This window comes from Schistocerca nitens, chromosome 3, assembly GCF_023898315.1.
Source record: "Schistocerca nitens isolate TAMUIC-IGC-003100 chromosome 3, iqSchNite1.1, whole genome shotgun sequence".
Taxonomy (NCBI): Eukaryota; Metazoa; Arthropoda; class Insecta; order Orthoptera; family Acrididae; genus Schistocerca; species Schistocerca nitens.
Genome location: NC_064616.1, coordinates 833,423,761 through 833,439,427, shown reverse-complemented (window position 1 = coordinate 833,439,427; position 15,667 = coordinate 833,423,761). Strand labels below are relative to the sequence as shown.

Genomic DNA, 15,667 nt, shown 5'->3' with positions numbered 1-15,667 from the left:
CGATTGTGTGGACAGCTTCCTCAGATCGCCTCGCCGAGTAGTTGATAACTTTCACTCAGGTCAGTGGCCTCTTCTCAACGGCCTCTGAGCCGGTACACAAGGTGTGTTCAGATTGTATCTACAGACAATATAGTTATCACTTTTTATGTAGATAATATGTTATCTGTGCAGTTAACACAATAAACTGGCGCTCTGCCTTTGAAATTCCTATTCTACAGTTGCATATTAGGCAGCTTCAGCTCCTTATTACTACGTATCATTAATAAATACAATGCGTGATAAACGACGGATGGTAATTCACTTTTAGTCAGTCGTCGTAAAAATAAAATTTACATGGTATGCGATGAAACAATGACGGAGGAGGATGTGACAACATACAATTTCCATTCTTTTTTTGTATCATTTTCCATGTTTTTCTACTTGTGACAGACATCTTTGGTGCGTTAACTATATGTAGTTCTAAATGTGACCTCTTTCGATTAAATCATTGCGTTGCTTGTCCCTGTTTTTAAAATAATCCAAGACACTATGAATCGAAGGGCTCTGTTAACTCTCTACGCCCTTACCAGTGTATTCTGAACGCCGTATCAGCTTGTGTTCTATCCTAACCAAGAGACAGTTTTATTTCAACAGGTGGCTGGATAGTGTTGGGTAACGTGCTGCACAGCAGTGATGTCAGTATCACGCCGATTGAATATTAGGGGCTTCCGAAGCAAACTATTATAAATTAAAAATAAATAGTTGATTACAGATATCCTATCCGTAATCCTGTAATGTAAATGATGAATTCGTACAATTGTGAAACATATATCTTTTAATATTTCTTTATCTCAAATTATCATTTTATGTTTTAAGCAGACTAAAACCGCCAAGTGTCGTACTGCAGTGTTCTATCTGCACCATTGCGCTAAAAGACGACACTGGGATGGCTGTTAGCACTGGCTGTTGAACAAACATATGTAAAAGCACATGTTCTTGGCCATCTGAAGATAAGTGGTTACCCACTGGAAACTAGTTACACGATGCAAATAAGCGGTAACACCAAAAATGACGTTTGCGATGATTTTATTAACAGCTAAAACGTTTGGATTCTCATTCGAAGCTTATATGAGCTGGCTTTGTCGGTTGGTGAAGTGAGCTGCTGCAGCCCCCTCCACGACGCTGCCATTCCATCCCTCCCCTTCCATCAGTCCCCCTCCAGGCTGTGTGAGTCACAGGTCTCTGTGCCTACTGCCTGCCGCTTAGTTGTCAGTCCGCTGCAGCCAGTTGCCGGAGAAGGAGCGCTTTGGAAGCTCTAGTCAAGCTACACACGTCCTAGCCACGTTTAGACTTTGTCTTCGCTTTGCTGCCGTAGTAATTCAGTCTGGTGAGTACTTGAGCATTTAAAATATTAGTTTTGTACATTTGTATATGAAAAAGCGTAGAATTTTTCATTTTGATGAAGGGAAACGTCTGGCTACCAATTTTAGGGTGTGGTTTTTCCATGCTTGTTGGAGTGGCTAGACGCACAAAAAGTGACTTCTTACTGTGGTGTAATAAAATATATGGTACACCCGTGAGAACTAAATCCATATATTAAAGCAGATGGAATTAAAATTTAAAATCTTTTATTTTAGTTTGTAACTACAAGTTTATAAATAGCTCTGCAGAACTTGATGTATTGCAGTTTTACTTTTTATATGTATAAATATGAAGCGTTATAGCTCTTAAGTGATGATTTATTAAAAGTCCACCAGTTCGAATGTTGCTGAGGAACTCGCCAGTCGAAGCACTGGGCAACTTTAAGTGTAGTTTGAACAGAGTAAGAGTTAGGAAAATCTTGTCCCTGACTGTTAGTATCGTGAAGGATACTGCGTTTAGCTGTTTGTGATTACTACGCATGATGCAAAGAAACTTGACTTCTTGCCTTCACCCCCCCCCCCCTTCCTCCTCTGCCTCCTAAGATATACTGTATTAAGAAAACAGGAAGTGTTTCCGGTGTACGATGAACGTTAAGAAAGGGGATAATGGCGGAGGCAGCTGTGAAGTCTGCCTCCCCTTCAGCCAGCACACGGACACCACACTTTAGTTCGTAAGGTTTCCTAACTGGCGATCGAATGGGCTGTTGGCATTAGTAAAAGTTTACTATAGTAAAGCCATCAAGACTACTGGTTAGTTAACTCTGCGGAACGACAGTAGAGGTTAATTACGTAGTTTAATCGGGGATGAAATAGAAAGGGCAGTTCATACAGTGAGCAGCTTTCGTTGTACGTGGAAGGATGGAGGGTAGTAAGGTCCCCTCAAAAGAGAAGACAAAGAATGTGAGCATTTGCTGTTTAGGATCAGATTGTGTGTGTTGTTGTTGTTGAGGTGTAACTGGTTTTGCTTTATAGTAGCAGAGATTGCATATATTTTGACGTAAAGATGTACTTGAATGTCTACGTAACCCAAGATTGTTTATAATGCAACGAGGTCGTACTTTCTTTACACAGCAAATGAATAGTGTTCTCCAGATATCACATGGCGGTTTATGGGACGTAGTGGCTTGCGTCCTGTTTAGTATTCCTAACCTTCAAATTCAGTAAAATACTGGGCAGTTATTTTGGTGCAGACTGGTGCTTTCGCGAGTAATTGTCTTAGAATTGCTCCGCGTGCGATATGAAGTAGGGGAACTGAGGCTGGTGATGCAGATAGGTCTTGTAGTCCAGATTCACTAAATTAATATGGAAATGAGATCGTAAAGGTGGAATACATTTTTCTGCGACAGCTGTAGCTTCGCAGTGTGACTGTAAGCTGACGTGTCAATGCAGCACCGGAGGGCCTGCTAGGCAATACGAAATTGTTGCTGTGCGCAACGTATACCATGGAGGTATACAGTAGTAGCATGGCACTCTGAAGCAGCATGGAAATCGCGTTGGGAAAATTTGTATTTGTAACTTTTCCTTTTCGCAATCTTAACATTCGTGACCTCTGCTAGGTGCAATCTGCTCCTCTTAATTCCTTCGAAGGGCTATGTACAAAATTTTTGCTGTAGCGTAACAAATTGCTATTGTAACGGGTCGTGTGGCGGTGCGTCCGTGTAATTGCAGCAAGCACGGCGACGCACGCAGACGCGCGACGCGGCCGGCGTCATCGACCTTGGGGAAACTTGAACTCAGCTGCGCATTTTTGTTCGTATCGCCACCTTTAGGGCATTCACGCCGCCTACTGTTTTAGTGACTCCGTGACAAGACTTGTCATTTCTGTGGGCGTCTGCGCTGCTTAATTCTTTCGCGCCCTCGATCAGATTCAGGTAGTGTTCTACAGTCGTGTTTATAAGTTCCTCATATTCGCATGAATATCTTTGGTCTCACGACCTCGTGCTCCTCAAGTGTGTGTGTGTGTGTGTGTGTGTGTGTGTGTGTGAAAAAAATCGTGTACCATTCCCGCGTGTTATCGGCCTAAATTTAAGATGGTAATTGGCGGTGGGAAGTAATCTCGTTAAATCAAAATGTTCAACGACTATGTTGCCAGTATTCCCATTCGATAAGACGTGGAATGCTGACGGTAACGGTCTGCCTGCTGATTTCCGGGTTCTGTTCCCCCTTTTGATCGTGTTTTACCACACTGTAAGGTTGTAAAGCACCTCATCTTACAACTGATGTTCAGCACTTTTAGAACCGCCATGTGCCTGATGAACTGCCACAGGAGCTATTAAGATGATTTGTTTGGGCAGATTCTAGAGATACAGAAAAGGTGCGGACCATAACTGACGAACTGTGGAGGCGGTAAAGGTGTGTGGGGTAGCCAGGTGGTTGCATGGAGATTGCTTGGCTCATATGGAAACGGGAGCAGCTGCCACTACGTAGGCGTGCAGGCCGGTTGCCATAAACGGCAGCTGCTGAGCCGTCGCGCCCTAATATAGCAGCGAGCGCTGAAAGGCAGGCGCTGTGGCGCGCGGACATGCAGATGGAACAGGTGATCAGAGGATGAGTTAACGCTCTGTTGGGTCCTCCTTTCCAACAGCGGCGCCATACGCATTAGGCAAAGGACACGTCTTGTGGTTCTAGATTACGGAAGCACTTTGCCTACAGGTCCAGTCTGCCAAATAATCAGCGATTGCCCCCAGCAGTTTCGAAGTTCCAGTACTCGGAATGTCATTTTACGTTTCCAGAATATTCTCCTAACATGTGGCACATTTAGAAACTATCGCAATTCCTTCTCCCGATCATGATGGCATCGGAGAAAAACTTAATGTACGCTGCAGGTCGTGGGGTCACGTAGGTTTTCGCTACGGGGCAAGCCATCCATTTATGTGAGGAATGATACGGAATGTGCGTGCGGAGGTATTAGTATCTTTGTATAACGTTGTACTCTTATATTCATTAGGTAGAGCTAAGCAGTCACCTGCCTTGGCTGCGCAGTACTTGTGTAGTTTGGCGTCAGTCAAGAACATAACCTTTCGTAATGTTTCGCAGCTTCTTTTTCTGTGTGCTCAACAGCAAACGCGGCTGGTCGAAGTTTCGAAAAACTTACGTAGGTTCACACATGTGGCTGCGCTCCAACCCAACGGCTAGTGTGGGATCCGGTTGTATAAATACTGGTGACGTCACAGTGGCACAACATACGGCATCAGTAAGAACTGCTCGGCGCGGTGCGTCCATCCTTGACCCTTCAGAAAGCCGTTTCCAACTTCATTGCTGTCTTGACAGTGAAGCGTGAAAATGATTAATCATCAAATCCCTTGTACCTCACTTATCCAACTGACTACAGGTCATGCGCTATGAACTCTAAATATCCTGAGACCATTGGAGTGCAAATTAGTGAACGTCTTCCGTATGGACAGGGAAAGTGTTATGAAGATAGCGCTCAAATTAGGTCCGAGCGCTTTGTCTGTTTCGAAGCGATTTTTGCGAAGTCGGTAACACTGGCTTTTCTAGTAGCAGTGCATACCAGCAGCTTTTTACTAGGTTGTGAAGTTCGTATGGCTTTTTTTACCACTAAGTAGTATCTTTTAGATGTGGTTACTTCAGTAGTAGTTAGTGAAATTAAGCTCGGTGGGGATGAAATGAAGGCGGGTGTCGGCTCTTGCCTATTGATCGCAGCGGGCCCTGTGCACTTCCCGCAAAGTCAACGGCCGCAGTAACGATTGTGTGGCGTGGCCTTGGCAAGCTATGCCCGTGGCGCCAGCTGCCGGCATGGCCCGCGCAACCTATGAAACCTATGGGGCTATACCGGGTTTAGCAAGGACGTGGAAAATAATTTGAGGTGCAAGCTTTCGTATATAAATAACTAGGTGTCAGAAGCAATACTATGGTTTATCGCTCAGGGCACTGTAGCGTTTATGAAGCTTGTGTTCATTCAGAATGCGTATAAATTCCATACTTGGGAAATTGACTCCCTCAAATGTGGACAATGGAGGGTATCAATTGTAGAAGAATGCGCAAACTGGTTATTACTGGCCACATTAGAGGAACACGCTCCCAGAAATCGAAAGAACTATAAGGATGATGTAATGCACTGAACACTTAGGTTTAAACTAATAAATATTTTTGTTGAAGTGTGCCATTAAGAAACACAGATTGTCATTCAAGCTAGATTTTTTATTTTTGGTGGGGGGGGGGGGAGGAGGAGCTAGTAATGCTGTAAGCTGAATGTTATAGTAATGCAGTTTAGGACATTGTTTGCAATGACATTGGGAGATGGAAGAGCCTCAGTTTGCACAAATTTGAACTGTTATTTACTGTACTCTTTGAAGGTGGTTGAAATGTTTGTAGCTCACTGGTTCATTGGCAGTTCTGTTGACATTATTATTAGCTTATGACTTAACCCAAAGCAAATTTGTCACTTTCATAAATGACAAAATGTTGGAACTATTAACTGTGAGTAGATAAGCTGTGCCTCCTGTGTCTTTCATAAAGGAAAAGGTGATCACTAGTGCACAAAATGCTACAGCAGGTTGCAGGAATCTAATTCTTTTGCAAATAAATGACACTGAAAAGTTGGGGCTATCGTAGCTTCTTCCTACAGAATAGAAATAAGGAATGTGTAACACTGTTATAAACTGTTAACATTAGGTGGTCTTGTTAAAACATGCCTTGTCTATATTGTCATTAGGAGTATTTGTTCCCAGGCTATGCACCACTTAAGTTTTATACACAAATACGTCAAAAATTGCCACTTCATTGATTTTTCACTCCTTCATTTGAACAGAATGTTGCCTTTATGAATTTGATTATTTCATCATTTTTTATTTTGTTTCACTATTAAGATTTGTGTGAAAACATTAAATACTTTGAAACCTGCAGCATTTGAGTGATGGCCAACCCAGCAAGTCCATCCTTGAAGGATCTCCCAAAAGTTGCTCCAGACTTCAAAAGTGAACTGGAAGGTTTCAAGCCAGACAAGATGAAAAAGGCAGAGACTCATGAAAAAAATGTTCTGCCTACTGCTGAAGGTAAGATATCACTTGATTAGGCTAAGAAATTGGAGGCATTATTCTGTAGTTAGAGGCATTGTATACATTTGTTATATGGAAGGTACTGCAAATTGGATAACACTTCAGTTAAAAAAATGAGTGTTACTGATGCTTCTGGTTTTTAGTGTGTGTGTGTGTGTGTGTGTGTGTGTGTGTGTGTGTGTGTGTGTGTGTGTCAGTCCAGTGCATTCAAACAATAGATTCGAGGCATGTTTTTCAATACTTGTTTATGAATTAGATGTGAAACAGGAGAAGCAACACTCGGAACTTATTCAGGGAGTCGAGAACTTTAAACCCGAGAGGTTAAAGAGGACAAATACTCAGGAAAAAATAGTCCTTCCTAATGCTGAAGGTAAGTTGTTGGTTTCACAAGCAGCCATTTTGCTTCCATGCTTAGAGCCCATTATGTCTCTGCTTGAGCACTGCCCTGGAGAAAACTACTCTAATACAATTATTCAAATTTTTCTTTTTAATATTGGAGGAAGATTGAGAAGGAAGTCAAAATGTTACTCACTATGTTAATCCTGTGCTGCTATGGTTAAAATTATAGTGTACTAAGAAAGTTCAGTGGTACTACTTTAACTGGAGGTTCAGTATACCTCTGAACATGGGACTTCGGTACTTCTTTCCATAGAAAGAACTTGTCTGATTTCTTAGAGTTCCACCTGTTTCTCCCACAGAATAACACATTCCATTAAGATATGTGGAAGAAGTGTTGGAAGGTGAAATATTTGGTTATTTATATGGGACGTAACAGGTAAAGCTAATTAATGCATGTTTTGCATAGCTAACATAACTGCTGAACAGCTTATTTTGACTGCAAGGTACTAGAGATTGTAAAGGTATATACCCATCTGGGGATATAACATTCTAAGAGTTTGGTTGGTTAATTCACACAAATTTGGTACCTTTTTCATAAACTCATGTTAGACAACATTAATTGTAACTGTGCAGCAGTACTTTGAAGGTATCTGCCATTGAAATATTCACTTATGTTAATGACATCTGCTAGTATTTCCTTTGGTCTAAAACACTTAAAAATGAAAATTTTTTCTGTTGTAGCAAAGGTGTGTGTAATGCTAGTAATGAAATGTTCTTGAAAATTGGCTTCCCCTATTTCTCATTGCAGAAATGAAGGCTAGCTCCATGAAAAGATAGCAGCTTACTCGTACGCAAGAGGTGTGACAGTGTTTCAAAATTTGCATAAAGTAGTGAAAGTACAGACTTTCACAATACGTAAGCTTGTATTGTAAAGTTCCCTAAATATTAAAAGAAATGTTTTTGTTCAGCAAAATAAAGTACTTAGTTACAAAACTGCCTCACAAGTATCTGTAAACAGCAATTAAAATATTAATACTAGTGTTGAGAAATTTTGTGGTTTGTTCAGTCTGTTACTTTTTCTGAAAGGTGATTTAATAGAAACTGTTATAAAATGTCATTTTACTCTGGTAAAAGAACTTCATCAATAACTAATGAACATTGTTAGCATCATTCAGTACCACAGAGACAATACATATAGAGCCAGTATTGTTTCCCCTTTAGCAGTGTGGTTGGTGGTTGCCTCATACTGCCATTAATATGAAAATGGCAGTCGCACTGCACATAACTTTATACACAAGTGTGTTGCTGTTGGTATCTAACCCTTCCACTATTTAAGTTAACCATGTGGGATATTTGACTGCTTATATGCTAATTCTGGCATAACTGGTGGTGCTTGCCTGTAAAACACTGTGAAGATGGAGTGTCAGTGTGCTTAAATAGGTTTAACTATTGCTGTTGTACACAAGAATCCTTGCTGTGTTTTGAATTGTGCATATTGTGTATGCTTTCTGAAATACTGGAGCGGATTCTACTGAAACAGGTATCAACCTTAATGCTCCTAAAGTTGATCACATTTCAAAACTGTGAACATAAAAATTAATGTAACTTTAAATTTCAGACACGATCAAAATTGTAATATTTTGTGGATTATGAAGTTCTAAAAATAAAAATGCTTGTGGGGGTTTACTGCTTTTCACACCATTTACAATTGTCTATTTTAATACAGAATACCCCAAAAACTCACAAATGTAACTGCAAATAGAATAATTTTCAGTATTTAAAGTTGGATCTTGATGCTCTAATGTTTACTATAAATTTTTTTCAGATGTGGCCACAGAGAAAACACAGAAGGCTTTGTTGCAGGGTGTTGAAAAATTTGACACAGGAAAACTAAAACACACAGAAACCCAAGAGAAAAATCCCCTTCCTGATAAAGATGGTACGTCTTAAAAGTTTCTTAGCATGTTTATATGGTCTTGAACAATGTGCATGAAATTTTTTAAAATTAAATTTCTGCTGTAGAAAGCTTAGCAATAAAGCTCTATTTGTAACAAGAATATAAAGGAAAGCCTTTTACATTAATTGCCACTATCTATGAATGCCATGGCTGTGTGTGTTTAAATTCATGCTTGTTTTGTAGTTAAATAAGAACAGTTTCTCAAAGCTTTTAAGTATTCATAAACAACAATGGAATCTTGCTTCAAGCTATTAACAGATAATTTGCAGTGTTTTGCAAGCTTGTTTTTTCTGCATGTTTAACATTGGCTTTGAAACTTCTGGCAGTTGTTAGACAGGAGAAAGTTCACCAGAATTTACTGGAAGGTGTGGAACATTTTGATAAATCTTCGATGAAACACACACAAACACAAGAAAAGAATCCTCTGCCAGATCCAGAAGGTGGGTAGTTATTTATATGTTACAGGTAAAAAACTCTTACCTGTGCCATTACTTACTGGTTTTGGGATAAGGCTTTGCAATGCACTGTCACCAGGGTACAATTCCTGTGTCATTTCTTAATGTGGTAATCACTGTGCAACAGAATTAAAGGATAGCTTTTCAAAACCCTGTAATTGTTTCCTAATTGTGGTGCACAAGTTTGAAATTTGGCTCGAAGGTGCCTACAACCTTCCTCTGTGATGGTGCGAAAGTGTGGCACCCAGTGACATCACCCTTGGGCTTGGTGACATGCCAAACAGTAAGGTGTCTACAGCTCAAGCGCTCATGTGAGCTGTAAGGTAGGTTGGTGTCACATTATCACCAAATTTCACCACAATTCTGCCCAATGCCATTGTGGACATTTTATAAGTTTATCACAGCTCAATATCCACATTTCACCTTTCTTTTTGACATCTGTGTGATGGAAGTCATAATTGCAACACCCAGGCTTGAAAACTCTTGGTTCTCTTACAGGTGGACGAGGAAAAATGTCGGGCACACTGCCACTCAGTTGCCACAAAAGGCCTCAGGGGGTTGGCATGAAGGGTGTCAATGAAACCATCCCTTTCCCCGAGGAGTTGATTGCCACACACTTGAGTCGAAAAGGAGTGTTTAGTGCAATGAACAAGATGGTGTTGACAACCTTAAACACTGCTGACACCCTCTGTTATAACCCTTCTGATGACACTGTGGGGCTGAATCCCCATTGAATGTGTTTGCACCCCTTTGGAGTGCAGTGAAACTACAATTTTTGCCTTTGTATTCAGGATGAAACCAGTAGGGATCGTTCAAAACCATTCAACAAAATTTGAATATGATCTGAACCAGTAAAGATACATGTGCTTTTTCAGCCCTGCTGTGGTGTGGTGATGCAGGAATGCAATATTAACATGTGCATGAATAAAATGGCAAAGAGTCTCTAATAGCCTCCAGTTTGGCAAAACCTTTGGTGCACCCATTCACCTTTGTTGAGCACGTTAGAAATGTATTGTCAAACCGAGGCCTTTTTGTGGAGGTTCTGGGTGGTGGTGTGCCTAAAATGTTTTCATTGGCTGCCTGTAAGAAAAGTGTAATGCTGGGTGTCATAGTTCTGACCTCTGTTGCAGACACATTAGGAGAGGATATTTGGTGACAGTGTGATAACATTATACCATCTTACACTGACATGACCTTCCTTGTCCCCCTCCCCTGCACATGTTGACACCTTGCTGTTACATGTCAGAGTGTGAAGGTGGAGTTGCAGGGTAAAGTAATTTTGCACCATTACAGGAGGTTCTTGGCACCTTTTGAGTCCAATTTCAAACTTACACACCACAATGGGGGAGAGAGGGTGTGCAGTTACGGGGTTTCGAAACTAGTGACCCGACCCTTTAATTTTGTTGTGAAGTGGAGTGGCTAGGTTCTGTGCTTGGTGCTGCATACACTAAGATGTCTCCCCAAAAACCTCTAGATATGCACAAAAATTTTATGGAAAAATGTTCTTTCATGTGGACACATTTTAATTGTAAAGGAATATCCTTGGGCAATTGGATCACTGTTTCTCTGTATACTTGGCTATAAATGGGCCTATAAGAGTAGATACTACAGTTAATGGAATAAGTATTTTTTTTTTTTTGCTTTCTTTTGTAGTGGTGATGGGTGTGCAGTTGCCAGTAATCTGCACAATGAAAGTAAACTACCCAAACTCTAATCAACTGTGTTGATATATATAGCTGTAACCTTTTTTCTCCTCCATGATTTTGGTATGGATGCAGCTTCATGCAATTATTGTTGCTCATAGCAGCAGTAACAGTCCTCAGACTGCTGCCCATACGTCAGTCAGTGCAGAAATAGGTTTCCTGCAGTGCCATGACCATAGGAACAAAATTGTGATTGTACTGTAAAGCACAAAATCTTTCATAGGTATTTGTATTTGCACCCAAGAATTGAATAGTATCATGTAAATCTTACTCTGTGTAAACATGAAGTAGCTTTCCTTCCAAGAACATGTGAAGTTCTGGGCATACTTGTCCTTTGATGGAATTACTTCGGTGCTGTCTGGATTTCAATGTCCCCATGGATGTTCTCTTGCTCACCTGTAGGAAAAAAATTGTTGGGCATTATTATTATTATTATTATTATTATTATTATTATTTGCTGCTGCAACAGAAAAGTTTGGGCACTGTACACTACTTCAGCTCTTCTCCACATTTAAGAGTTGTGCTTCAGATCATCTTGTGGTTCTTCACACTACACCGCAAATTTCTTAGTGTCCTCCACTATAGCTTTTGCCTTGTTAACTAAGGCCACTGTTTCTGCACTTCAGTCAAAACATACATATTGCTTCTTTAATTTGGAGTATTGAATATCTAAAGTTTTGCATGGCATCTGTGAGTCTTTTAGTAAATGCATGATTTTGCATTCAACAATTCAAATTTTTTAAGGTATGAAGCTGCATGTAATGTTATCTGAAATTGTTACTTTCACATGATGTAGATAGATTAACTTTCACCATGTGGTATAAAATTAATTTATCAATGAATATATTTGTTAAAAGTATATCTTTTTCACAGTATTGTAGGTAAGTTCTTAATGTGCTTGGTCACTAACATCTCAAATAATATTTAGATTCCAGAATATACATTCTTCGCAACAGGTGGCAGACACTCATAACTTTCTTTTCACAGAAGATAAATAAGTATGTAAATGTTAATTGTTTATCAGCTAAACTGAGACAATTTCTCATTGTATTGTGCTTCTGCTTTGAGCAGGATTTTCTTATAATTATTTAAATAGTAGCAATAAACAGGTTCTCTTCTGCTGTAAAATGTTAATGTTGAATGATGTTAATTTCTGAAAACATTGCTTGACTTCATAACCCATCCTGCCATATTTAAAATCAGCAGTGCTTCATAAAAGTTGCCAGTAATTTGAAATGAAACAAGAGTACATATGAGTAGATGGCTGTTGTGCTCCAAAATTTGTGTGGAATCACATTAAAATTGTTGAATTTAATGATTAAAATTATCTTTTAAAGCAATCCAACAAGAGAAAGGAAAGCAAAATCTGATTGCTGGAATTGAGAACTTTGATACAAGCAAACTGAAACATACAGAAACTCAGGAGAAAAATCCACTGCCAACAAAAGAAGGTAGGACATGGATTCAAACTTGGATTATTCACAATGTCTAACCCACTGGTGTTCATAACCTTAATGCAATGTTATGTTTATTTGCAGCTATTGATGAAGAAAAGAAGGCATAAACATGAAACTGTGCAACAAAGACTGAGCTGTTACAGACTCGGCTCAATTGGGATCACATTTTTATCGTTTTTTGCTACACTTCACTATTTATAGAATTTTTTTATTGTCCAGCCATTAAACAACGAAAATTTTGTATTATGTGCTTCCACTTAAATTGCTGGTACAATAGTAAAGGAGACTTCCACTAAGACATTAAAGAAGTCATGACAGCAGTTTGTGATGTCTTAATGTAATGTCCTAATGCTGAAGCTGGTCAGAACTGTAACGAGATTGTGATGTTAAAAAAATAGGCCTTTAGTTTGTAAAACTGGGATGCAGTGGTACTAATGATAATCAGTGATACTATATAATGTATGTCTTATTTTGTAAACATACACCTAAGTTTTTTTATAATCAACAGTAAATGCTTTATACGACTTTTGGAATATAGAACATTTCAAATGTAGAATACTTACTATTCATTTGTATAAAAGCGATATCCAGAAGGTTATGTGCAACACTATCCTCTGAAACTAAAATGTAGTGGGATAGTGATGAAATACAGAATTGCTCAATTTTGTAAGAATTTATTTTGAAAGGAACTATCTTTGTTAAATTTTTCCAGTATTTCTTTATACATTCCACCATTCATGATAGCAAATTTCAAAGGTTTTTCCACAGAATTGTGCAAGACAGATTTGTTGCTTTAATCATGTGCTAACTGTGTGAATGTGTTAAACTTTTGGCTTTTAATCATGAAGTCTTTCTTTTTGTGGGAATGTGGCAGTATTTAAATGTGGTGCGATGCATACTTTTGCACTTCATGAGCAGTTATGTCAGCTGCCAATAAATTTTGTGTGAATAAAAGTTGGAACTTTGTCCAAATGTATGAATTTTCTGAATGTCCCACTACTCCCTATTGTTCTGGAAGATATTTGATTGGATCTTTCTTAACCTCAATAAATTAAACCAAATGAGAGTAGGGCACCTGTGCTCAATGCAATATCGGTCTTGTAGTAAAACGTATTGTTACATCAAAGCTAACTTCACCAAACACAGCAGTAATTACACTGATGACCTTAAAACGTGTGTTCGAGGAACTCTTCTGGTATTATGCAAGGTTGGATATGAATAATTGCAGATCAATTTAAGTGTTCATGTGTTTCTAGTTACAAAAGAATAAACAGCCAAAAAAGTACAAATGGTGCAATGTGAAGAATCAAAAGTACATATTTTGAAACAGAAAAAGTTGTGTGAAAATCACATAATGGGTCTCTTTGGGGTTGTGTAGTCTCAGAAAACTTAGTAGTACTACAGAAAGTGCTGTTAAATCTTTCTTTACACACACACACACACACACACACACACACACACACACACACACACACACACACACACACAATGGTAATAAGTTAAATAGCAATTTCTCTACAAGAATGATTCATGTGAGATGTTAACATTTCATTGCATTTGCAGTTTCATTCCAATAACTTCAAAAATTAATTCAAATTACACAACCATGCCTTAATATTTTCTTCTGGATAAAGGGAGCTATCTGTCAAGACGTTTCTGAAGCACTCTCTTAAGGACAGCACTGCAACAAAACAAGCTGTAAGAATTAACTTGTTTTATGTTGATAATGCAGGTACAATCACATTCAGCTGACATGTATTGCAAATTCTACGCAATTTTAAAATTTAAATGACTAAGTGTTCCTGAAGTACCAAACATTTTCATTAAAGATTACTGAAAGTGTATGTATAAAGTGACTAGAGCAGGTCATATACTGTGTATCCATTGTAAGCTGACTGGTTTTTCACAGTTCCAATAAGGATCTGCAAACAACTCCCTGTAATTAGATTGCTTAAAGGGTTTCATTAGTAAGGTGTTTTATTCCAGATTTCCTGTTGTGTATAGAAATGTTAGCTTTGTATCCTAATGCTGCAGGATCAAAATTCTTACCTCAGTTCATTTGGAACTGTGTAATCTTTACCCTGAACAATGCTGAAAGCAAATATCCTATCAGAGCAGTGAAAGAATAAGGATTTTTTATAAGGTTTCCATTTCTACAGTGTTTGCTGTAGATAAATTTTTCCTAATTATTCTGAGATAGAAGGGAGTGAAAGTGTGTCAACTAATGTAGCAGTTCAGTGGTCAAAACAATGGAAAAATTCATAATGTAAGGCCAATTCAACTTAGGTTTCTCATCAGATTATGAATGCCCATAATTATTTTTTGGGACACACAAATAAATTAGTTTGTAGTTGAGGTGTATTTGTGAAAGTTAATCACAAACCTTTAGAGTAATTAAATTGTCTTTGTCTAGTAATGATTTGCCAAACCAGACCCCCATGGGATTCCAAATTTGAATTTTCCTCCACTTTGGCTTTCATCACGTAGCACAATAATGCAGTGTAAAAACATTCTTACAAATGTAAGGCTACAGTCATGTCAGGAATGATGTAATCTTTGCTTCCCAACATGATCATTACAAAAGTGAGGGCACAGAATACTGACTACTGAAATTAAACAAGTAAAAACTGCCATAACCACTTAGCTCTAAGGTAACTGAAAAAGTTTGCATGGGATACAGAGAAAAATGTTAGTTTTGTCAGAAAAACAAATGTTCTGTAATCAGATAATTCCTTAACTCTTTCTAAAGTTTTAGAAGATATCCCTTTGGTCACTGATTGCAATGATTATCTCAAAAAGGTCTCTATTACATCCACATGGTAGACTGTAAATAATGTTTGTATTGCAGGTTAAGTGCTTGATTAAAATTAGTTTTAGGGGTTGAAATAGCATTTCCAGGTAACTACTCTGGCTCTCCATTTTAAAGGAAAATAGTTTCAAATTACCTGGAGACGAAAGAAATTATGAGCTACTTTCACTGAACTCAACCCATTATTATTTCTTTGAATAATTACCACCACAATTCAGTTGGATGTTTTTATCATAGGAGCCATTGTGTCCAATGCAATAAAGACTTTGATAAAAAGTTAATGTAATATCATCTATCACTTGTTGCTTTCCTTGTTGGAATAACAAATCGTGTTCTGTGTGAAAAACAACTGTGATTGCTGTTCCTCATTTTGCAAATTGGACTTGAATAAAATTGAGACTTACCACTGTTGGAATCTGCACTAAAACAGGCTTGAATTCTTTTATGATCAGCTGTTTTTATGTGACTGTGAAATGGTACAGTGCAAAGGAGCCCCCCCCCCCCCCCCCTCTTCCCAATCAATTTTCAT

The 15,667-nt window shown here is 38.6% G+C and overlaps 1 protein-coding gene across 4 annotated transcripts; it reads left to right on the top strand.

The window, feature by feature from the left end:
• The first annotated feature begins 1,208 nt into the window (after positions 1-1,208).
• Positions 1,209-13,301, top strand: LOC126248863 (thymosin beta). 4 transcript variants are annotated; one of them, XM_049950301.1, is made up of 7 exons: positions 1,209-1,366; positions 6,267-6,415; positions 6,675-6,788; positions 8,583-8,696; positions 9,041-9,154; positions 12,210-12,323; positions 12,411-13,301. In XM_049950301.1, exons 2-7 carry the CDS (start codon positions 6,277-6,279, stop codon positions 12,434-12,436), a joined length of 621 nt encoding a protein of 206 aa, XP_049806258.1. In that variant the 5' UTR covers positions 1,209-1,366; positions 6,267-6,276; the 3' UTR covers positions 12,437-13,301. The 4 variants fall into 4 exon arrangements, with proteins under 4 accessions (XP_049806258.1, XP_049806261.1, XP_049806260.1 ...); XM_049950302.1 differs by lacking the exon at positions 1,209-1,366 and adding an exon at positions 5,130-5,226; XM_049950304.1 differs by lacking the exon at positions 6,675-6,788.
• Positions 13,302-15,667: the final 2,366 nt, after the last annotated feature.

What these genes read in the sequence shown, in the direction of transcription:
- LOC126248863 (XM_049950301.1), top strand. Translation starts at nt 6,277, where the DNA reads ATGGCCAACCCAGCAAGTCCATCCTTGAAGGATCTCCCAAAAGTTGCT. An exon ending in TGTTCTGCCTACTGCTGAAG is followed by an intron (nt 6,416 to 6,674) that starts GTAAGATATCAC and finishes TTTATGAATTAG; the next exon opens with ATGTGAAACAGGAGAAGCAA. An exon ending in TCCACTGCCAACAAAAGAAG is followed by an intron (nt 12,324 to 12,410) that starts GTAGGACATGGA and finishes GTTTATTTGCAG; the next exon opens with CTATTGATGAAGAAAAGAAG.